We start from the raw sequence: 24,207 nt of genomic DNA, 5'->3' as shown, positions 1-24,207 counted from the left end.
AATTTCGAAATTTAGAACATCCAGTAATTTCATGCTGAAAACTGCGTGAGAGTTTCCCAGATTTATGAAAACTTATGTGCTAAACGTTCTCACACATACACACACACACACACACACACACACACACACACACACACACACACACACACACACACACTTCTTGAAAGTAGAAAAAGGTTTATTCTATGAAATATTTTCTAAATTTTACGGGTTATTCCCACTACTCACCCCTACAATTTTTGCTCCCAGTAGTAACAGATTGGTGGTATGATGCATGATTGTTTCAAAAGCTTATGTTATTTTTGTGCAGGTGGTCGAACTAAAGCTCCGAGAGATGACGTCACAGACGATGGAGACGCACTCACCTCGGCCCTCCAACAACCCCTCACTGCTGAACGACGAGACGCTCAGGTAAGAACTAAGAACCATTTTATATTAGCTTTTGCCCGCGGCTTCCCTCGCGTTAGAAAGAGACAAAAGGTAGCCTATGTCACTTTCCATCCCTTAAACTATCTCCACTTAAAAAATCACAATTCGTCGCTCCGTTTTGCCGTGAAAGACGGACAAACAAACAGACACACACGCTTTCCCATTTATAATATTAGTATGGATGTCCAGTTGAAATTATTGTAGCGGCGAATATGGGTTGTTACAGTATGTAATGCCCTCGGATATAACTCATCGTTAATAGGCTAGTTTCCTACTAGTCAAATCAGCTTCTTTAAGAACTGTCAAAACGATTTGCTGATATGGAATTAATATGAAATACTGAGGAGTGACGTCACGGTCAATTCATTTATTTCATATCTTTCTCTTTGACTTATTAAATAGAAATTATGTTTAAACATAACTACTGTCCATATTTTTCTTCTAATTATGTGGTGCTTTATTTCGCGCACTGCATAAAATATTTTATTTTAAGTATAGGAAACTAGGCATTCTCGGAGAGAAGAAATAGCAATGTGTTTAATCTGTGGCGTGGCTAAATTCAGTGCCTTACTCCTTGTCTTCGACATAGCCCTTTGAACCCCACCTCCAACCCTTTTTTATATATACTACGTCGGTGGCAAACAAACATACGGTCCGCCTGATGGAAAGCAGTCACCGTAACCTATGGACGACTGCAACGCAAGGAGTGTCACATGCGCGTTACCAACCCATTAAAAACTTGTACACTCCTTTTGCTGTGTGAGTGTACAAGCTCTAAGGAGGGTTTGGGTTGCCGACGACTCAAAGGACAATAGACGGAACAAATTAGTTCCATAGGTCCTTCCGTCACCAGCAAAACGCACCCTCGTTGAGCTCTGGCAGCCTTACTTACCGGCAGGAACACAACACTATGAGTAGGGTGTAGTGCTATTTGGCTGCGGTCTTCTGTGAGGCGGAGGTACTTCCCCAGTTGGGCTCTGCAAGATTCGAGCGACATGATATCCGCTGTCGTCTTCTGATGATTCTGGTGGGTGTGGATCATAAAAACCCTAAGTGTAGCTTCTAGGAATGCACAAAGGTTGTGTCTCTGACTTTCAATCAAGTAGGTAGTAGGATAGGTTCCCCTTGTTTTGCCATAATTTTACAATCAAGAATTCTTATGGCATAAACTATATTGGTATAATTCACCTTTCGCATAATATTTTATGGCATAGTAACTATAAGTTACGCATAATTTGTCTAGGCATATTTGTGTTTGTCCGAATATATTTTGTGCATAAAGGTTATTACGCCGGATCGTTTTTATTAAGCATAAATTATTGGCGCATAACATTGTTTAGTCGAAATTTACCACGCAGAAGTTTTATTATACCTAACCGACTCTCCTGACAGCATTTTAGTATGGGTGGTTATTCTGATTTTAAGAAATATGCCAAATACAATTATGCGAATCAATGTTATTCATAAAAACAATCGGCGTAAACACTATTATGCGAACTTATTTTCGGACAAAGTAATATTCGTATTATTTTAGATTATGACAAATAAGTTTTCTGCCACATTAATAGTCGTCGAAAATCGATTATGCGAAGTTTGTTATGCGAAAATCGTTCCGGAAAATTAAAGGTATGCCAAATAGAGGGAACCCAGTAGGATAATATCGCTCGGTGGAACAGATCGTGCCTGGGGTCGGCGGTGCACCTGAGCTCGAGCGACGAGCTGAACATCCAGGGTCACAACCCGCTGCTCCCGCTGCGGGACACGCTCAAGAACAGCATCAGTCTACTCATGGGCACGGCCTCTGTCTCGTAAGGGCCGCTTTACTCTATGCATCGCAGGATTCCATTAGATATTTATTTATTTATTTATTTATTTATTTATTGATTCAAAAAAATTTACACAGCATTACAGCGGACTAATACACTGTGAAATTGATAACAGACAGTATTTATACAACTAGGTACATAATACAATCTAAAAAGGTAAAAAAAAAAGAAAAACACAGATAAACTAATACAAGACAGAAGATTCACGTTTATCCATCATCTCACAAAACCTCATACATTCTTTACACAGATCCGTGTGTGTGTGGATTGAGTGAGCACCTTCCGAAACTAAAAAAAAATATGCTGATCATTTAGTAAAAGTTCCAAAACAATTGTAAAACGAATCTCTGAATTTGTAAAAAGATAAATCAAAAGATACAGCCATTAACATGTGCTCACTCAGTTCTCACAAACTACCAACGAAAACAGTGAATATATTCATTTAACATATAATATTTATATACTAACATTTAGTAAAAAATAGGCCAACCTACCTCTATAAATATTAGATCACCTAGTGACGTATTTAATTTTTTACAAATAGTTTTTTATGCTCACTCAATCCTCACACTTTTGAAAAGCCGAATTTTGATGAAAAAAATAAGATTTAGACCGCTATTTTATGTGTATAGTTTAGTAAAAGTGAAATGGGAATTTGTAAAATACAAAACGAACCGCTAACGTGTCAGGTTTTTTTATAATAAATTTTTGTAAGTGCTCACCCAGTCCACACGTTTTGAGAAAGTTAAAAATGTAAATATCTTACGATTTGTAGCACCTAAGACACTCGAAAGTACTTCAACATTTAGTAAAAATTTTTACTAAATATCCACCATCTAATATTTTATATTCGTTGTCTGGTTTTAAAGATATTCAGACATAACTTTTCTCATACAAATGTATCAAGTAGGGTGACCACACTATGTCGGCTCCTGATTTTCCCCACCTTCCCATTGTCATATTGAGATTGGGGAGTTTCGTTCAATTTTGATAATAGTTTATATTAAACTAATACCATATTAATTCTCCATCTGCAAACTGTTTTTAGGTTATGTTCTTGGCCTAGTGATGATGTGTATTGTGTAATTTTTATCGACGTCTGGATAATAACCATATCGACATCTATATCGCTCGTGCGTATTGGCGCGACAGAGCCAGACTAACTGGCACGGCGTTTCGTTTTCGTTTGGCGTCGGAGTAATGCCATTCGGCTACGCACGCTGTAAAGCTGCTAACACATGACCGTACGAACACCGTACCGCACCAAGGTAATCCATATGGATGCTTGCTAGCTTGTAAATGGGAGCTAGAAATAGTTATTATTTTCTCGCTCCCACTTACAAATCCGGTACGCTCATCTGTTAGCACGATTAGATTACCAGGTTCTGGTTTCTTACTAGTGAAGTATTATATTCTTTGTTTCTTACCAATTATCATTCATGTCCTTTTTAATGCATGAATGTCGATATGGTTATTATCCTGACGTCGATAAAAATTACACAATACACATCATCACTAGGCCAAGAACATAACCTAAAAACAGTTTGCAGATGGAGAATTAATATGGTATTAGTTTAATATAAACTATTATCAAAATTGAACGAAACTCCCCAATCTCAATATGACAATGGGAAGGTGGGGAAAATCAGGAGCCGACATAGTGTGGTCACCGTACTTGATACATTTGTATGAGAAAAGTTATGTCTGAATATCTTTAAAACCAGACAACGAATATAAAATATTAGATGGTGGATATTTAGTAAAAATTTTTACTAAATGTTGAACTACTTTCGAGTGTCTTAGGTGCTACAAATCGTAAGATATTTACATTTTTAACTTTCTCAAAACGTGTGGACTGAGTGAGCACTTACAAAAATTTATTATAAAAAAACCTGACACGTTAGTGGTTCGTTTTGTATTTTACAAATTCCCATTTGACTTTTACTAAACTATACACATATAATAGTGGTCTAAATCTTATGTTTTTCATCAAAATTCGGCTTTTCAAAAGTGTGAGGATTGAGTGAGCATAAGAAACTATTTGTAAAAAATTAAATACGTCACTAGGTGATCTAATATTTATAGAGGTAGGTTGGCCTATTTTTTACTAAATGTTAGTATATAAATATTATATGTTAAATGAATATATTCACTGTTTTCGTTGGTAGTTTGTGAGAACTGAGTGAGCACATGTTAATGGCTGTATCTTTTGATTTATCTTTTTACAAATTCAGAGATTCGTTTTACAATTGTTTTAGAACTTTTACTAAATGATCAGCATATTTTTTTTTATTTTCGGAAGGTGCTCACTCAATCCACACATACACCACAGATCCAACCAACCACTTGCAAATACATCACATTCCGGTGCTGATGCGAGTAGCGCATTAATATACCGTAGAGCGCGGACAAGTGGTGATTGGCCATGGGATACAGTACGGGTTTTAGGCACAGCTAAAAGTTGACTATTTCGTGGTCTGAAATTAAATTGGGCCTTAGCTATAGATGGAACGAACAGGCGTACAACCTGTGCAACCAATTCCGGGCAGTCCGAGTTTCCTCGTAAGACATTACACGCAGTAGTCAAGAGTCCATAGTTGCGCCTTACCTCTAAGGAATTAAACCCTAATACTCCAAGTAGGAATTTTGATGGGTACAAATATGGGTAATAACCGTATTCCTTCTTGTATAAAAATCGCAGAAAGGCTTTCTGAATTTTTTCCAGCAAGAGTATGTACTTCTCCTCATGCGGGCTCCAGATAACCGATGCTGCCTCGAGTTTACTCCGGACTAACGCAGTGTACACTAATTTGATAATTCTAACCTGATCAAAATCTCGTGCATTTCGGACCACAAACCCTAACCTCCGGTAGACATTAGTTGCCAGCGTTTTCATATGTTCATGAAAGTTAAGCTGCATGTCAAGAATGACTCCTAAGTCCCGAACAGACTGGACTCGAGTAATGGGATCAGGACCTAGTAGGTATTGAGCGAAAATAGGGCTATTGGCACGGCTGAAAGTCATCACGGAGCACTTGGAGTTATTGAAAAGGAGCTTGTTCTTAATGCTCCACTGATGAACACGATCAATATCTTCCTGTAACGATGCGCAGTCGGACAATTGTTGCACTCCATAAATTAGCTTTAAGTCGTCTGCGTAAAGTAAACATCTCGCATGTTTAGGGATAGCAGCTAAGTCCGTTATCATCAAGCCGAAGAGAAACGGACCTAAAATCGAACCCTGACTGACTCCGGAACGCGTGTGGTAGGGTTTCGATACGAAGCATCCGTGCTGCACATACTGCTGTCGATCGCGCAGATAATTGGCAAATAACCGGAGCAGCTTCGGCGAGAAACCAATACTACACAGCTTGCTCAATAATATGTCGTTATCTACGCGATCGAAAGCCTTCCTGAAGTCAAAGTACAGCACGTCAACTTGAATTCCCATATCTAAATGCTCAGAGACGGAGTCAACCAGAGTTAATAGGTTCGTCTCTACAGATCGCTTGGACCTGAAACCGTGTTGAGAATCGCAAAGGTAAGGCTTAACTTGAGGAGCGACAAGTCTGTTTACAATTGACTCAAACACCTTTGCAATTGAACATAGGATGGCTATGGGGCGGTAATTCTCAACATTGGACGTCTCACTCGATTTAGGAATAGGGCGCACTCGTGCATATATAAGTCGGATCGTGGGCGTATCATACCATAACCATTGTCAGGACCTTCCGCAGTTACTGCACAAAACTGACTACACATCGATTCACATCATTGAATACATTCCGTCTGCTTTTTCGATTAAACCGCCGGATTAGGCTGATGAATCTCCAACAATGCCAGGACTTCTCAACCATTTCCCCTGCAGATCGATTGACAGCCTTCAACAATCTGTTTTTCGATTCTGTTCTTTTAGACGGTAGCGTCCTCTCTCACGTTTTGGCAGAACTCAGTCGAATACCAGCCAAGTTTTACGAAGTTGTAAAACCCTTGTTTGCTCTATTTGTCAAATATAGCGTGATAAAACGTATCTTAAGCCACATTTTACTTCTTCTCCGACACATCAATGCAGATTTCATTTTAATATATGCACTTAGTCGACGACTTAAGGAAATATTTGAAAGTCTACTATGGACAGATATCGGACAACTGAGCGTCATCCGCACAACATAAGGTTCATTAGGTATTCCGAAAACGTCATACAAATGACGCCCAACTGTCCGATCTCTGGGCCCAGGGTGGTGTTTCGAACCTGGGCGGCTGTGCGGTAATAATAAACAACCGATTACTTTTTTAATAATAAAAAATGGCAATTTATTTTAAATATCTGTGTCCTGCGATGTGTAGATGGTGAAGAAGGGCCTTAATGTTATATTTAGGATGCCATAGCAATCATAGTCTACATTTACTTATATAGAACTTTATCCGCTGTACATAATTACTACTAGCAAAAAAAATATATATTGTAAATAATTACCGCCTTAATCCTTATTCATCAACGTTCACTAAAGTTAACAAGCCGATAAAAATCGCTTGTCCCTTTCTATCACACCAATACGTAGGAAAGGCACACACGAAGTTTATCGGCTTGATAACTTTAGTAAGCGTTTTTGAATAAGAGGGGAAGTGTATATTTCTATGTACCTATAATATAAAATACTTTTAGTAAGTAAAATCTACAAAGTGTAAATATCAGTATCTTATAAGTATATAAGTATTTAGTTTAGTTGTAGCCTAGTTTAGGACCAGGGACCAGGGGCCCGTTTCTCGAAAGGTACAAGCCTTGTATTACAAGTGCGCGAACTATCAAATCGTATGGGTTGTCAGGGAAACACACTTGTAATACAAGGCTTGTACCTTTCGAGAAACGGGCCACAGGGTTCATAGTTTACTAGCTTTTGGTGGGCCAAAAGCTAGTAAACTATGAGCTATCGGCGATAGAAAGGAATAAATGATAGTCGCTCCCTTGTACATAAAAGAGAGAGCTATTTATTATAGTGCATAGCATGGCGACGACCTATAACTCGCTCGCGTTGTCATTCCGTCTCTTATTTACACGAGAGTCACTCTTTATGTTCCCTATCTTTTGTTTGTTTCTATCATCGATAGCTCATAGCTTACTAGCTTTTGATGGGACCAGTGTCTAAGACCCTGGTTTCTCTGACCACCTGCCGCCGGCGGCCAGCGACCGACGCGTGTCCCCGGCCGACGACGGTCGAATGTTTTGTTCGGGAATGTTCTCTGAAACGTTGCCGGCGGCGGGTGGGTTAACGGGCGAAGATCACACGCCGCACGAGTCGGTATTCGTTTTGTACAATAATGGCGGGTGGCGTCTTGATATTGAAAATGACTCATTTCATTAAAGATAATGTACTGTTGCGAACTGTAGGTCTAGCACATGATGGCCGCGGGAGTATGTCGCCGCGAGATAGACTACCCGTCCTTATGTCATTAATACAGTTAGAAGAAGACGTGTCATCTATCTCGCGGCGACATACTCCCGCGGCCATCATGTGCTAGGCCTACTGTTCTCGAGAAGGTCGAAAATAAAATGTAATTTCTTCTCACTGCACTGCAACCAGGTTTAAAATAGCACCTTATCTCTTAGGCCCTGCCTTAAAAACGGGCAAAAAGAAGGTGCTAGACGATCATTTTGCTGTGTGTTTCCAAAAATATCACCATTTGACACTTATCTACTTTATTCCTGTTTGACAGTGAGTCCGTTCGCAAAGAGAGCTCGAACGTGCGCATGGGCTGGTGCAACGACTGCCGGCGCGCCGTCAACAGGCTGCAGGAGACCATCCCCGGGCTCGCGGGCACCGTGGCCGGGTACAACACCGCCGTGGTGAGTGTGTCAACAATACGAGTACTGTGCCTTTTTTTTTCAAAGTTTTCCACCCCACTATTTTGTAACATGGGTATTTTTTACGCGATTCATACTCAGAATCGAGAGGTCTTTCGATTCTGATAGGAGAAAAAAAATGTCCCAAGACTTCCATGCATTTTTCAAGCCGTCCATTCCGTTACCACCATACAAAATGTATGAAAAAATGGTAACGGAATGGGAAAAAACCTTGGCCACTGTTTTCCTATTAGGATTAAAAGAACTCGCGATTCTGAGTGGAAACCACATAAAAAATTCCAAATCCAAAAAGGGGGGGGGGGGGGGCAACTTTGAAATAAATGCCCAACTGCCCCATGGGTCGGCCACGTCGGCGTGCTGGTAATAGATAATAGATAGCAAGAACCCATCGTATATTTCACTGCGCTTACTCTTCCACCTTTTACTATTCCAACTTAAAACACGATCAAAGGAAATTATAAATCCCGGACCTAAATCATATGAATCATATCCCCCAACTAAAATTCCAACCAGAAAATATGCTGTATAGATTGGTGGAGCCACCAGGGACTTACAAGGATGTCTAGATTGTCTAGCGAGGGTGTGTACTGTGTAGTGATCTGATGGGCCTTTTTTTAAATGAGCAAGCATAATTACTTGCAATACATCTCTCGCACACCTCATTTATTTAGTATGTAAAAAAACCTCGCTCAGCTACACAAACAGGTAGGTATTTAAAGGATGTGTTCAAGGGCGGATCTAGCTTCGTACCTAGGGGGGGGTCGGGTAAATGTGTGTGCCCAGCCCAGGGTGTCACGTGGGCAATTTGTATGGCCAACCTAGGCTCCAGGGGGGTCATGACCCCCATGATCTCCCCTGGATCCGCGCATGGAAGTGTTTCCATTGGTTCACAACAAACTAATCCCTCACTACGCAACTGTCTCTGGTGGAAACGTAGCCTGATAGTGACAAATATTATAATTGTCTTAGGTTACAACCTCTTTCTCCCTCCAATCTCGCGAGGGCAGCCCTTGCCGCTCCATCCAAGAGTACGCAGAAGTTCAGAAACAGCAGTATGACGAGCAGAAAGCGTTGGAAAGAAAGGTTCTATGCTAACCGTAGATAAAGGAGCCGTGAGCGTCAGAATGGCGGGTGTACATCAAGCAATCCTGGTGTGGTATACGTCAGGAGTTAGTGCTAGCAATGTGCCAAATGTGCGCCAAAATTCGAGCAATGTGCTCTTTGAACTCCAGAGATATTTAAGAAATTAATGACACCCGCCATTCTGATGTCAGGTTAGCGGGTGCACTTCCAGTTCTAGCTAATGGCTGCCTACTCAAGGGTGAAAGTAACTGCTCGAATTTTGGCGCACATTTGGCACATTGCTAGCAATAACTCCTGACATATACCACACCAGGATTGCTTGATGTACACCCGCCATTCTGACGCTCACAAGGAGCCTACTGACTATCTTCGCCGTCCTGTCAGATGCAAAAAAATACAGGCAGTTATCTTCTGGGAATAGTCAATGGGTTCCTTAAAATAATACTACAGAGAGAGTAATAAGAATTAATAACGTATCAATCTTCTTACCTCTTCTATTTAATTCACTTCTCATATCGGATTACCAGTGTCAACTTTTATAAAATGCGTCTCGTGCGTACATTTTTCTTCAATCTAACCAGAGTACATAGCCGAATGGCACAAACGCTTACGAGACGAAACGCTCGTAGATATCTATTTCTATCACTCTTGCATATTGGCGTGACAGAGCCAGACAACCTGTCGCGGCGTTTCGTTTTCGTTTCGCGTTGCAGAAATGCCATTCGGTTACGGCACCAGGGTGGAAACAGTGGCTAATAATCAGCTAAGCTATGGGTGATTTTACATTCAAATTCATTAATAATATTAGCCCGTATTTTATTGTGCAATAAAGGCTGATAAAAAGTAACCTAATCTAACCCTATAATAAAATTATCCCAGTTTCAAAATTTGAATGATAGTAATTTAAAATTAAAGTTAATTTAATTAAATATATCTGTCCTCCAAATTCAAGTGTTAGTCGTTAAATTTGTATTACTGATGGTGCATGCTAATAAATAGTTATAAGTACTTATACATATAAAGTGCATAACCTCGCCGTTAAACTTTGGTTTGGCGAAATTTTAGCATCTTTGTATTGTTATTCGAAAAAAAAGATACGGCCGCCAACCCTCTAATAAACCGAACAGATTTTATTCTGTCAATATTTTTTAATGTTTTTTTTTTTGCAGCTTCAAGACTTAGAGCAGGCGGCAACAGACGAGACCATTTACTTCTGTACAAACTGCTTCAAGCGGTACATCGTCACGCAGAATAACGAGGAAATTGTACGTTTTTGTTTTCATTTTTTATAATTGGTTCTGAAAGAACTATTACTTTCTAACTCGGACGATGTTTTATGCCTTCGTATGTCCAAATGTTCTCTACAAGACGGAATTGTCAAATTATTCTCGTAAAAATGTAAACCGATAAATACGATTGTTGGTCTACAATCTGAAATTCGGATAGAACTTAGCACCTTTGGCGCTTAAGACCATTGTGAGGTCTCTGTGAGACAATGAATCAACAAACTAAGAATTTTTACTTTTACATTTCCCAAGCTATTGGGAGTTCTATAGAGCTCATTCATTAGCAGAGCAGAGAATATTTCTTTATTAAAATAATGAAAGAAAAGGTGACCAAAAACAGAAAGCAAAAAAATATTTAATAATAGCATTTATTAATTAAAATAGCCTAGTTCATTTTAGATTCCATCAACTCTCAAATAGTCCTTACACCTTGGCGGGTGCTGCCTCTGCTTGCGTCCCACCACACGGGCAAGTCAAATAGTCAAATATTCTTTATTCAAATAGGCTTACAATAAGCACTTGTAAATTGTCAACAATGTACAGGGGCCGTCCATAAATTACGTCATTCTAAATTAGGGGGGGGTTTGGTCTGCGGATGACGGTAAATGATAGATGGGGGGGTGTTTCGAAATTGACGTCATTCTTATTTATTTATTTATAGTTTATTTTTCACGTACAAAAAGATTATTTCTAAAAAGAAATTTCTTCCAGCACACCTAGTAAGTGAGACTGCAAATGTGAGAGGCGGCTAAGGCGCATACAATACTAAAATAACTCATAATAAACATACATAAGTAATGCAACATAGATGTACACAAATACAGTAATAACTACAGATAAAATACTCTAACAATAATATTACATATAATACTAGCTGCCCGCCCCGGCTTCGCCCGTGGTACTTAAATGTATTATACATATAAACCTTCTTTAAGAATCAGTCTATCTATTTAAAAAAACCGCATCAAAATCCGTTGCGTAGTTTTAAAGATCTAAGCATACATAGGGACAGACAGCGAAAGCGACTTTGTTTTATACTATGTATTTATATTATATTATAAGTAGTTATATTATATCAATGATTATTGCCAAAGTAAAAATAATAAAAGATGATTCTATAACCAAGTGTTTTAATCATATAATACCCTATTTTTCTCAAATCTGCAATGTTTTATTTTGTCAAACTGGTAATGACGTCAATTTTGGGAGAAGGGGGGGGTCATTAAGATATGACGATAGGATGATTATAGGGGGGGTCTAAAATCTGAAAAAATCGATGACGTAATTTATGGACAGCCCCTATTTAAACTTTGATTTTAATACATTTTTGCTGGTGCTTTTTCTAATGCTTAATGGTACATACATACATACAATCACGCCTGTATCCCATAAAGGGGTAGGCAGAGCACATGAAACTACTAAAGCTTCAGTGCCACTCTTGGCAAGTAAGGGGTTGAAAGAAAATGAAACTGTGACATTGCAGTGACAGGTTGCCAGCCTCTCGCCTACGCCACAATTTAACCCATATCCCATAGTCGCCTTCTACGACACCCACGGGAAGAAAGGGGGTGGTGAAATTCTTAACCCGTCACCACACAGGCAGGCTTAATGGTATATTGTTATAAATCTTAGGTACAGTCAACCAATTGGAACCCTAGGCCACTGTAGAACTGTGTCATAGTGACGTTATAACTCAGATTGTAAGTAATCTCTTACTGCTTGTCATTTTGACATGGTTGTAGAGTGGCCTAGGGTTCCAATTGGTTGACTGTACATCTGGATCTTTTACAATAATAATGAACTTTCCCGGGTCTCAAGTCAGATATTGAACTTGTTGATACAGCTGCGGTTACTACCCCCGCCGCCGGCGCCCAAAGAGAGCCAGGAGAAGAAGCCGCCCGCGCCCGCCGCGCGCTCGCTGCGCAAGAAGCCCGCGCCGCCGCCCAGGCCCAGGGAGCCCGACTCCGGCCTCTTCCTGTACATAGACCTGCACGGACACGCCTCCAAGAAAGGTAAACTTGTACTCTCACCATATACAACTGCGATTACTATCACCACAAACGGCGGCACCTAAAGAGAGTCAGGAGTAGGGCTGCCATCCGTCCGGGTTTCCCCGGATTTGTCCTAGTTTGGAGGCCGTCCGGGGGCCGTCCGGGCGGGGTGTCAAGAAGTGTCCGGGGAAAACCCGGACACTTTTCATGTTAATACTTAAATCATTTTTTCGGACTCGTCCGGGGAAAAAATGGGATTTACGCCAAATGTCCGGGTTTTTTAAATCTTGGTCCGGATTTGGCGAAATTCGAGATGGCAGCCCTAGTCAGGAGTAGTAGAAATGCCCGCCGCGCGCACGCTATGCGAGAAGCCACCCGCGCCACAGCCCAAACCCAAGGAACCCGAGCTAGTCGGCCCTCTTCCTGTACATAGATCTGCACGGACACGCTTCTAAGAAAGGTAAACGTAATATTATCACGCCATATTAGTAACTAGATGACGAGAGGAGTTTTGAATGATTCACGGTTATTTTCATTAGACTTATATTGACCGGGATATAGACCGTGATTACCTTTTTGATTTTGGTCTATATCCCGGTCAATATAAGTCTAGATGACGAGAAGACAATGTTGCCCTCGGTAGAAGTCACAATTATACAACCCCGCCCGCGCCCATATCGAAGGAACCCGAATCTGGCCTCCTCCTGTATATAGATTTACATCAACATGCTTCCATGAAAGGTTATTTACATTAGTAACTAGATGAAGAGGGCGTTCTCTCCAGTCAACTTGGTCAAGTTGCCCCCTAGGTTGGAGCCACGAAAAGGCTGCGCCGCCCAAGCCCAATGAACCCAAAGTAGTCTGGCCTCTTCCTGTATAACGGCCCAGCCACGACATTGGTCTAAGCGCGGCAGCGGCGAGCGGCAGCCATACGTGCGAATGAAAAGTCCCATCGCTGTGTCTCGCTTCAATGTATGGCCGCCGCACGCCGAGGGGCGACAAAAAACGTAACATTTGTTTTACACGAAGCTTCATCAGTCTGCGGCGAAATTCGTTGCAAGGTTAACAATGAGTAGCAATCGAGCGTGCTACTCATTGTTACGCGTTACAACGCGACACAGGCGTGAACCTCATCCTATACCTACCTATCCATAAACCTAAGCTATTATCCGGGTCCACACAGAGCGAGGCAATAAGGAACTTGACTGTTCTCACAATAAAATATTTAATATCATGCACGAAATAAAGCATCAGATAATTATAAGAAAAACATGGACAGAAGTTATGCTGTGTAACTTATTTAACATACATACATATAATCACGCCTGTATCCCATAAAGGGGTAGGCAGAGCACATGAACTACTAAGGTTTTAGTGCCACTCTTGGCAAAGAGGGGTTGAAAGAAATCCAAATTGTGACATTGCAGTGACAGGTTGCCAGCCTCTCGCCTACGCCACAATTTAACCCATATCCCATAGTCGACTTCTACGACACCCACGGGAAGAAAGGGGGTGGTGAAATTCTTAGCCCGTCACCACACAGGATTTATTTATTTAAATAATAAATAAATAAATAAATTTTTAAATCCAATTTCTATTTAATAAGTCAGGTAGAAACATATAAAGTAACTGAATTGACCATGACGTCACTCAATTCGATTTCATATAAATTCCATAATAGCAAGTCGTTGAAATTCGTTTTGACAGTTCTTAAAAAGAAGCTGATTTGACTAGGAGGCAAGTAGCCTATTTAGTCTCATGGCAAACGTGCTATTTAGACGCGCCTCGGCCGAGGCTGCACGTGCGTTTTCCTTAGCCGAGGTACATCAACACGTTTGACATTGCCTCGCTCTGTGTCAACCTCACCATAGATTAAGTATAAGAAGATCATACCATCCCATACATTAAAATGCGACCGCCTAAGAACGCGCATACACTACACCACACGTAGACGGCGCCACAAAAAATGCCTTGTTGCCATCGATTATTTGTAGATTGGCGTTAAGTGTCACTTTCGAGCCATAAATCTATGTCAAAAGTGACACTTACATCTACAAGTATAATCGAAAGCTACAAGGCAATTTTTTTGTGGCGCCATCTATGTGTGGTGTAGTGTATGCGCGTTCTTAAGCGGTCGCATTTTAATGTATAGGAGGGTATGATCTTATATTTATACCCCCTTATTCATAAACGTTGTCTAAAGTTATCAAGCCGATAAAGTTCGTGTGTCTCTTTCTGTCACACCATAATACGACGGAAAGGGACAAACGAACTTTATCGGCTTGATAACTTTAGAGAACGTTTATGAATAAGGAGGATAATCTATGGCCTCGCCGGCTATATCAAAAAGTAGTTTCACTTCATGTGAACATTTGCAGGTATCTTCATGTACGGGAACCACTTCGAGGATTCTGAAGCGTCGGTGGAGTGCATGCTGCTGCCGCGGATCATGTCTCTCAACAACATGCACTTCCACTTCTCCTCCTGCAACTTCACCGAGCGGAACATGTATCTCAAGTGAGTCTTTATCTACCCTCGAAAAGTTTCAGACCAAACAGGAGATGCTAATAATCAACATTACTACGCAGGTTTATTGAAAAATAGTACATTACATCAGAGGCCGGGAAAATGAGGATTTCCGGCCGGATAGGGATACGAGGCCGGGAATCCGTTTTCACGCCGAGGCATGTATAGTGCTTTTCTCAAACATACAATGAAATAAAAAAAAATGCTCTAAAGGACAATATTTTATAAAGAAAAGTTACTTTGCAGGCCTAGGCCTAAAAAATAATATGAAATCCCTTTACAGTCCTCTCGAGTTGTTGCGCCCAAAAAGCGATACTTCCCAGCCCATTTTAAGGAACGTAAAGACAATATTTCTTTGCATGTTTGAGAAAAACTACTTTGTTGTAGAATATTAAACAGGATATTTTATTAAAAATGGATTAACAAATCTGAAGTACAAAAGCGTCAAGAAAGTCAGAATCCTCCTTCTCTCCAACGCTATTGTCACACACCTCGGGCACTGGCGATCAAATGTATGAAAGAGGCGCGTTCCTAGCACGCAGTCTACGTTCGTATAGGTGAACTCGTACTATGCTTGTATGAGTGAAATATAACAGGTCGACTATTCGCGACAGGGTAACTGTGAGGTAACCAAGAGGGGGTGGGCGGCACTTTGAAGCGGGGAGCGGGAGATGCCATACTGTACGATATTACTCTTTATTATACTGTGCTATTGTTATTTCTTTCTACAAGATTGTGTTTCTTGGCTAATATCCACTGTGTTGTACTACCTCCCATAGAACTTTAGCCGATATCGGACATTGTTTTCGGACCCGACGGCCGAGTTCATCCCATAAAAGTTCAATCTGGTGAAGGTTTAGTGATTATGGTGGCCAAATCATCTATTGAACACACCTTCCTTAATAATGCCAACGCGACAAGGTGAGACGGTCGCTGTATGCTGACACAAATCCATACTAATATTATAAATGGGAAAGTTTGTGTGTCTGTTTGTTTGTCCATCTTTCACGGCAAAACGGAGCGACGAATTGATTGATTAAGTGAAGATAGTTGAAGGGACGGAAAGTGACATAGGCTACTTTTTGTCTCTATCTAACGCGAGCGAAGCCGCGGCAAAAGCTAGTATTTTATATATTAGCCGTGCTGGAGCACAATGCTGACTTGAGCCTTCTAGCTGACACACAATAGGCTGTTTTTATTTATTGTTTGTTCTTATTGTTTATGATGACGTGTGTTTACAAATAAAATATTTACCTTTCTTTCTTTTTTTATTGTATAATTGTACCATTTGTACCGACATCTATTCAAACGGCATAATAAATCGTGAAAAAAGTATAAACGTGAAAACTTTTACATGCTTACATAAACACTGTTAACGAATGCTGACTTATTAGAAAAGCAACCTCATTGAAATCATAGTCATATCAGATTAATGAATCCAATGTGCATTAAGAAATATTATGCGCTACAGAGTATACCTATGTATACTTTACCTACTTATACATTTTACAATGCCCAACCTCACATATTTTGTTAATCATTTCATCACATATTATGGCACTGTCGCATAATAGTTCTGGCAGGCAAGCATGGTCGCGCGATAAGTGATAAAACATCAGGCCGTCCCTATCGCACTTACAAATATTTAGTGCGATAGGGACGGCTTGATGTTTTATCACTTATCGCGCGACCATAATTGCCTGGCTGGTTAGTTGTTTGTCCTATTTCAATAAATATATTCCTTAAATTGTCCACATAAGTTTATAGGTTTGGTTGCCAAATCCCTCGATCATTTTTCATAAAGTTAATTGTAATTACCAGAGACCGTCGCGACGGCATGTCCCGCGAAGGCTCCGGGCGCGTGGCCGTGCTCAAGGCCACCGGGCTCGTGCGCTCCTACACGCTGGAGTGCAACTACAACACGGGCCGACTGGTCAACATCCTGCCGCCCGCGGTCAAAGATGCCCCCGGCCCGCCCGTGGTGCAGCCAGTGCCACCCAAGTACACGCCGCATATATTCGAGGATGTGAGTAATGCCGAGTCGACACAGGATAGAACTCCGGCAAACAGCGAATGCAATGGCTAGTGTTCTGCCTCCTACACGCTGGACTGCAACTACAACACTGGCCGCCGTGTCAACCCGTTGTGCAGCCAATGCCGCCCAAATACACTCCGCGTATATTAGAGGATGTGAGTAATGCCGGGTCCACACAGGGTGTAACTCCACGAGGCCACGCACTCGCGCGGCAAACAGCGAATGCAATGGCTAGTGTTCTGCCTCCTACACGCTGGAGTGCAACTACAACACGGGCCGCCGTGTCAACCCGTTGTGCAGCCAATGCCGCCCAAATACACTCCGCGTATATTAGAGGGTGTGAGTAATGCCGAGTCGACACAGGGTGTAACTCCACGAGGCCACGCACTCGCGCGGCAAACAGCGAATGCAATGGCTAGTGTTCTGCCTCCTACACGCTGGAGTGCAACTACAACACGGGCCGCCGTGTCAACCCGTGGTGCAGCCAATACCGCCCAAATACACTCCGCGTATATTAGAGGATGTGAGTACTGCCGGGTCCACACAGAGTGCGTTTTCACATTATCCGATCCGATATCTGATGTAGGACCGATATCCCATACATTACAGGCGCCATCTTGGATTTTTTCCATTGAAATCCTTCCGTCATATATTGGACTGGATAGTGTGAACACACACAGACAGAGGGTATAGCTCCGAGAGACAACGCACGCGCGGCAAGCAGCGAATGCGGATTTGCTATGGCTAATGTTCTGCCTCCTGCACGCTGGGATACAACTACAAAGGGGCCGCCTCTCGTCAACATTTTTCCTCCCGTTGTGAAGAACGCGTTCATCCCACCTTTTATATTCGAGGAGGCAGAAAACAATTTGAGGGGGTGAGACATTGTTGATGTGATTGTAGTAACTGGTATAGATATATTATATTTATAGAATAGATATATTGGAATAATAGCCAATATATCTATTCTATCATTCTCTTTACTTTATAACCCAACCCTAACCCAGCTGATATCCATAAAAATATTGATATTCGATCACGTATCTGAGAAACAATTATATTGGATATTTAGACTTCTTAGCGTAAGAATTTGCAATTTAGACTTAGACAATTATTTCCCAAATACTTATAGAACCTGCAACTTTGCCATCAGGTATTGATATATCATATGTACGTTATATGATCACATTGGTTTGCATATCTCCGTGATATTCAAAGCAATGCGTTAAGCATAACAGTTTTTTTATTGCGGTAACTTATCATTATCTATGGGCAAAATTCCGTTGGCAAAGTTGCCACTTTTTTCACTAACATAGTTTGCACAAGCAAAGCAAGTTTTAGAATCGGTACCCACATTTCAGATAAGGGCCCGCAATAAGAATCTGGAGAATGCGGAAGATATAGATCCCTGGCAGGTTGGTCTCTTCGGAGCAGGCTTATTCCCAGTAGCACAGAAAAACCTGGCAACTTTACCAAGGGTTATGAATTTGTCTCATATCATTTGTACCCCGTAAATTCCTAATTTGGTAAACTTGTCACGTAAAAGTAATTATTATCGATAATGTACGAATATTGTAAGTATGATTTTCAGTAGGTAGCAATATAGTTCTATTAAATAATTGAATTATTTGTCAGCGACGACATTTTTGACATCAACTGCACCTAATTCACAAGTTAGATGAGAAAATAAGAGCTTCTATTAGCGTAATATTTAGTACACATAGCGCACAATATGCTTCAGTAGTCTAATTTCAGGAAAACTTTAATATTTAGGATAAGCATTATGAAAGAAAATAATGTCAGAATTCGTATAATACGTAACTTATAAAAAAAAATCTGTAGCTCTCAGTTTTGATGTAAAAACTATATAACTGAATTGATCAGTAGTGAATCTTAATATTATTAGCATTTAGCTGTTGAAAGTTAGAAATAGAGTTTTGTATAATGTCTTCCAAATTCTCCAGATTTTTTCATTGGTTGTTAACTTTACCACAGCCGCTTACAGCACAATAGCTTTCTACTGGAAACATGCGTATTCAATTGTTAAAATTTAAATTAAAAACATTGTAAATAAATCATAAATCATACCACACCGAGACGCTCGAGGTGTTCACTAAACATCTATTATTTTGTTTCCTAAAAAAGAGTTGCTTTAAAATTATTCAGAGTAACTTTGTCCACATTAAAATTGTATTTATATTATTACTTAAATTAAGATTAGCTGAAAATAGTCAATTTTGTTTATAGAGCAATTAGAAATTATATTTCAGAAAGGCAAAGTTGTTTTTCTTATTAACATATGGGCAAAGTTACCACATCTGAACCTATTTGTGTCCTACAGGACCCTAGATTTACCCTACATGTATATTTTTCGTGTGAACACAGGTGGGGCGTTCCCTCGGCGCGTCGATCTTGGACCTAACTGGGCATCATCCCAACTCGCGGGTCCCATGCTCCGAGCACCGCACGCTCGCCTCCGTGCGAGACTGGCTGCGCGCGCACACGAGAACTGTACGCCCCACGGTGCGTATATCACTAATATTTTCAGCAAGATCACAGGCCTGCACAAGGAGCGTAGTTGGGCCACTTTTTTTTTTTCAAAGTTTCCACCCAATTTTTTTTTGTAACATGGGTATTTTTTACGCGATTCATACTCAGAATCGCGAGGTCTTTCGATCCTGATATGAGAAAAAAAGTCCCAATATTTCCATATATTTTTCAAACCTTCCATTCCGTTACCGCCATACAAAATACATACATACATACATACATACATACAATCACGCCTGTTTCCCAGAGGGGTAGGCAGAGATCACGGATTTCCATTTACTACGATCCTGACAAACCACTTTCGCTTCACACACTTTCATAACGGTTCTCATACACGCTCGTCGGTTTCGAGTACTTCTGACCTGGCCTTTCTGCAATATTTCCCCGATTTGATCAAGAAAAGTTCGCCTAGGTCTTCCACTACCAACTGACCCTTCCACTCCTTTTTCATATACTTTCTTCGTTAATCTCCTCTCATCCATCCTCTCTACATGCCCAAACCACCTTAACATACCCATCTCAATCTTTGTCACCACATCTACATCCACTCCACACTTCTCTCTTATCACGCTATTTCTGATCCTATCACTCAACTTTACACCAGCCATGCTTCTTAACGCTCTCATTTCCACGGCATTCACTTGACTTTGAAGTCTTTTCTCCCACACCCAACTTTCACTACCATACATAAGTGTAGGCACCAAAACTCCTCTATGCACTGCCAGACGTGCTTTTTGCGACACTTTCTGGCTGCCCATAAAAGCGTTTAGTGCTCCATTCACTCTATTCCCAGCATTCACTCTCCTTTCAATATCTTTTCCATGTTTACCGTCCCTTGTAAACAACGTTCCCAAATACACAAACTCTTTCACTTGTTCCAAACTTTCATTATCGATCTCAATTTCGCAATCTGTCATAATCTCATCTCTTTCAAATACCATTACTTTCGTCTTACTGACATTCATTCTCATTCCTTTCCTCTCGAAGGATGCATGCACTCTTGTTACCATCAGTTGTAATGTATGAAAAAATGGTAACGGAATGGGAAAAAACCTTAACACACTTGTTTTCTCCTATTAGGATTGAACGATCTGGCAATACTGAGTGGAAACCACATAAAAAAATTCCAAATCCAAAAAAAAAGTGGGGGCAACAACTTTGAAAAAAATGGCCCAGTTACTCGTACCTCGGCGCGGCTCGAAACTTCACCCCAATGTGGATCCCGTGCTGCCGGACTATGCTTTGGTCGCATGTGAGACGATTGCATGGGAAATAGACTCGTCCCATCCCAAACCTTACTGATTAGGTAATAGGTGTATGATCGGACCTGAAGTTCACTATTGCAATTTCCTTGTGTCATATTCATATACTCGTATTATGGAATTGAGATCGGCTCGTAACTGGTAAGTACATATTTGTATAAACTATGGAAATGGTATAAAATAAATAAAAGAAGAATGTGAAGCGGAAACATATATGAACATATATGAACATGATCGTTAGGGTCGTGGTTGATTTGGTTCATTTTTTTGCTAATGGTTAGGTTACAGACTTTGACTGCACATTTGTAAATAAGTTTTGTATTTATATTATCTAACGTGACACGAGAGATCTTCAATTAGAGTTTTTCTTTTCCCTATTTCTAAAAACAATTTCCATCCTGAAGCTTTTTACTTTTCTTGTTTCTTTCTCTATCTCAATTTTTTTTTCTAACTGTACCTCTTTAATTTTTCAGTGCTTAAATACAACCCACCCAGTCCAACCAAACCACCTTAAAATACCACCAGCCTTTTGTTAAATTATTGGGGTAAGAAATTCGTCAAAATCCGAAGAAAATAATATCCATCCCTCACTAGTTACTAAACCGGGTGTGTTGTCTTTGCAATGTTACCATATGGATAAATCATGGTGGAATTGTGGGACTAAAACATTTTCATGAAAAACTTATACTTTGTGGGGTGAATATTTATAGGTCATACTGAGCAAGACATTTTACTATCAAGACAACGGAACTATTTGCCGTTCTATAAAACGATGTCATGTGACTCGTAGTGAAACTGTTCAGTTACATATTGTCTACTCCTCACCTTCAGGGTATGGTTAAACATAATAAAATCATTCTAATTTTGTAGTTTTATCTAAATGTGACATGTGTTTTTAACATATTCATGTATCGTCATATGTCATGATTCCGCCACAATTTGCCTTTTTTAACTAGCGAGACAAAGGCTTTCTTTCATTTTGATAAAAATAGAAAGACGAGTGCTATCTTTTCAGATAATTTATGTTAGCAGAATAGAAGCTTAGCAAAGCGATCTTAACCAATGTTACGTTCGCAGCTGACGATGTCCCGGCTGCGGCCGAAGACGTCGTCGCCGACGCGCGCGCCGCTGTACGCGCGCTCCAAGGCCAAGGTGACGGACCTGGACCGCAAGGAGAACACGTACCTCGGCGCCAAGGCCGACGAGCGCCGCACGCCGCCCGCGCGCTCCGTGCACGACCTCGCCGCCGCCGCCGCGCGCTCCGAGCGCGCGCGCTACCTCGACGCCGCCGCCGAGCCCAAGCCCAAGACGCTCGGCAAGCGCCGCAACGTGCTCGCCGTGCGCAAGCCCAACGCCAGCAAGACGCTCCTCGCCAAGCAGAAGCCCGCGCGCCGCTCCGCCGACGACGACAGCCCGCGGCCCTCGCTGCTGTCCGCCAAGGTCGGCTCCAAGCGCAGCCTGCACCGCGCCGCGCGCGCCGCCTCCCGCACCGACGCCAACCGCTGCCGCGCCATGGCCTCCTCCTCCTCCGAGGAGGTGGCCGCCTGGGAGGACGTGCCCGGCGGCACGCTGGCCGACTCGCTCTCCGCCGCCGGCAAGCGCCGCGTGCAGGCCTTCGCCGCGCCGCAGCTCAAGAAGATCCGCCTCAAGACCGCCTTGTAGCGCAAGCCGCGCGCGCGCCCCAAGCCCGCGCCCGCACCCGCACCCGCACCCGCGCCCCCGTCCGACTGACCCGCGGGCCGGCCGCCTTAACCGTTCGCCTGACCGTATGTCTCGACGTTTTAGAAATAATGTATTCCACGGTAACAGTTGGCAGACGGCCGGCCTAGTGCGGCCGAGGCGGTCCGCCCGTCGTTCCCCGGCATCTTATGTCGACGCTCCCCGTGAGTGTTGACGGCCGGCGTCCGCTCGCGACGCGAGTGTGCCGCATAAATCCCGAGTGCTCGCCCGTTTCCTGTAGCTAGCGTATTAGGTTTATTTAGATGTGATCGGTTTTCTTTGGATTTTATACTCGCCCCGACTCTCGGCAGTCTCCGACCGGAAGTCCCTCCTATAATATTAATCGAAATAAAATATCATACGCGCATAGAAAGTCTGATAGACCCGTTCGCTCATCTCCACCGAAAAAAAGTACCTTTGAAACGACAGGTATTATTATATGTGAAAGTTATTATTTTTTGTTGCAGTTTTACAGATTTATACATATAAGTTTTGTGTGCTGGGAATTTTATTGTTTTTAAATTTAAATGGATGTATATCGCAAACGCTATTCTCCGTACCGTGTGTGTATTTTTCGTTATTTTACGTTTCAGATTATGACATTTTTATACATATACACTACAATACTTTGCACTTAAAAGTATTTAAGGCTATATTGAAAGACATATTAGAAGACCTTTATAATATTGCTAAATTTGTAAAGTAGTGTTCCCCGTAGGGTAAATAGCTCCTGGAGCGGTTTGTAAAATAAAATTGATCTCATTGAAAATTTTATAAACCTGTGGTCGTAGACGAGGTGTATATCACAAAATATTTTACTTATTTCTGTTAACCAAATATGTATAGACTCCATCTTGGTGGCAAGTGGCGTATTTCCAATTTACAACTTTGTCGATTTTTGATGAATATTTTTTTACGATTTACAATGCGTCACGTGGTTGAATTCTAGCTTGGTTTTTGCGTGGTGGAATCGTAGGGCTCTCCCATCTGACCATATACCTACCTGACGAATCACCACAATAAATAATTCATAAAATATTATTGTACAATTGTTTAGTGCCACCAAGATAATGTCTAGTCTCTTTATGCGACCTTATAAGGCTGTCAGTACAGTATGTTAGCTTTTGTCCAAAATCTTTTATAATATTAATAATTAAGCTTCTATTTTAACCAGTAACTTTATAGTGTGTCCATTTTTTCATTTGTCTGAGTTTTACTGCTGACAGCCTAAAAAAACATAGAAATAAGACAGGATTCGCGAAGATTGCTATAACTATAGTCTGTATCATTGGGTATTTAAATAAATGTGAACAAAATCTACCCTCAAAAGGCTCCTTAAACCAGTTGAGGGTAAATGAGAACATTACACGACCAATAAGGAGATGAAAAACAGATCGCGCAGTGGCAGATCCGCTTAGTTGTATTTGGGTGCTTAGCCAACAAATGTTGTAACTACAAGAAAATGTACAAATTATTTGTTTACGTTTTTTTTTAATACCTAAAAATACAGAGTATTTAAATAGGACTACGTTTACTAATTATCACAATGTAGTATACTTAGGAAGCACAGATGTATACTCTTCTGGGCAATTCCTAAACCATAGCTGTGCAATATATTGTATAGAAAACGTTTATAA

General features: G+C 41.2%; 1 protein-coding gene across 1 annotated transcript in view; it reads left to right on the top strand.

The window, feature by feature from the left end:
* Positions 1 to 22,652, top strand: part of LOC125224606 (cytosolic carboxypeptidase-like protein 5) — a 30,485-nt gene extending 7,833 nt beyond the window's left edge. Inside the window, exons 10-21 of the mRNA XM_048128023.1 lie at positions 311 to 411; positions 2,106 to 2,237; positions 7,971 to 8,100; positions 9,088 to 9,201; positions 10,371 to 10,476; positions 10,672 to 10,688; positions 12,331 to 12,499; positions 14,857 to 14,995; positions 16,826 to 17,030; positions 18,401 to 18,454; positions 19,425 to 19,562; positions 21,929 to 22,652. Of these exons, the coding sequence (XP_047983980.1) occupies positions 311 to 411; positions 2,106 to 2,237; positions 7,971 to 8,100; positions 9,088 to 9,201; positions 10,371 to 10,476; positions 10,672 to 10,688; positions 12,331 to 12,499; positions 14,857 to 14,995; positions 16,826 to 17,030; positions 18,401 to 18,454; positions 19,425 to 19,562; positions 21,929 to 22,513 (1,890 nt within the window). The 3' untranslated portion in view covers positions 22,514 to 22,652. The remainder of the gene's footprint in view (positions 1 to 310; positions 412 to 2,105; positions 2,238 to 7,970; positions 8,101 to 9,087; positions 9,202 to 10,370; positions 10,477 to 10,671; positions 10,689 to 12,330; positions 12,500 to 14,856; positions 14,996 to 16,825; positions 17,031 to 18,400; positions 18,455 to 19,424; positions 19,563 to 21,928) is intronic.
* Positions 22,653 to 24,207: the final 1,555 nt, after the last annotated feature.

This window comes from Leguminivora glycinivorella, chromosome 3 (genome assembly GCF_023078275.1).
Source record: "Leguminivora glycinivorella isolate SPB_JAAS2020 chromosome 3, LegGlyc_1.1, whole genome shotgun sequence".
Taxonomy (NCBI): domain Eukaryota; kingdom Metazoa; phylum Arthropoda; class Insecta; order Lepidoptera; family Tortricidae; genus Leguminivora; species Leguminivora glycinivorella.
This window is presented reverse-complemented; position numbering and strand designations above follow the sequence as displayed.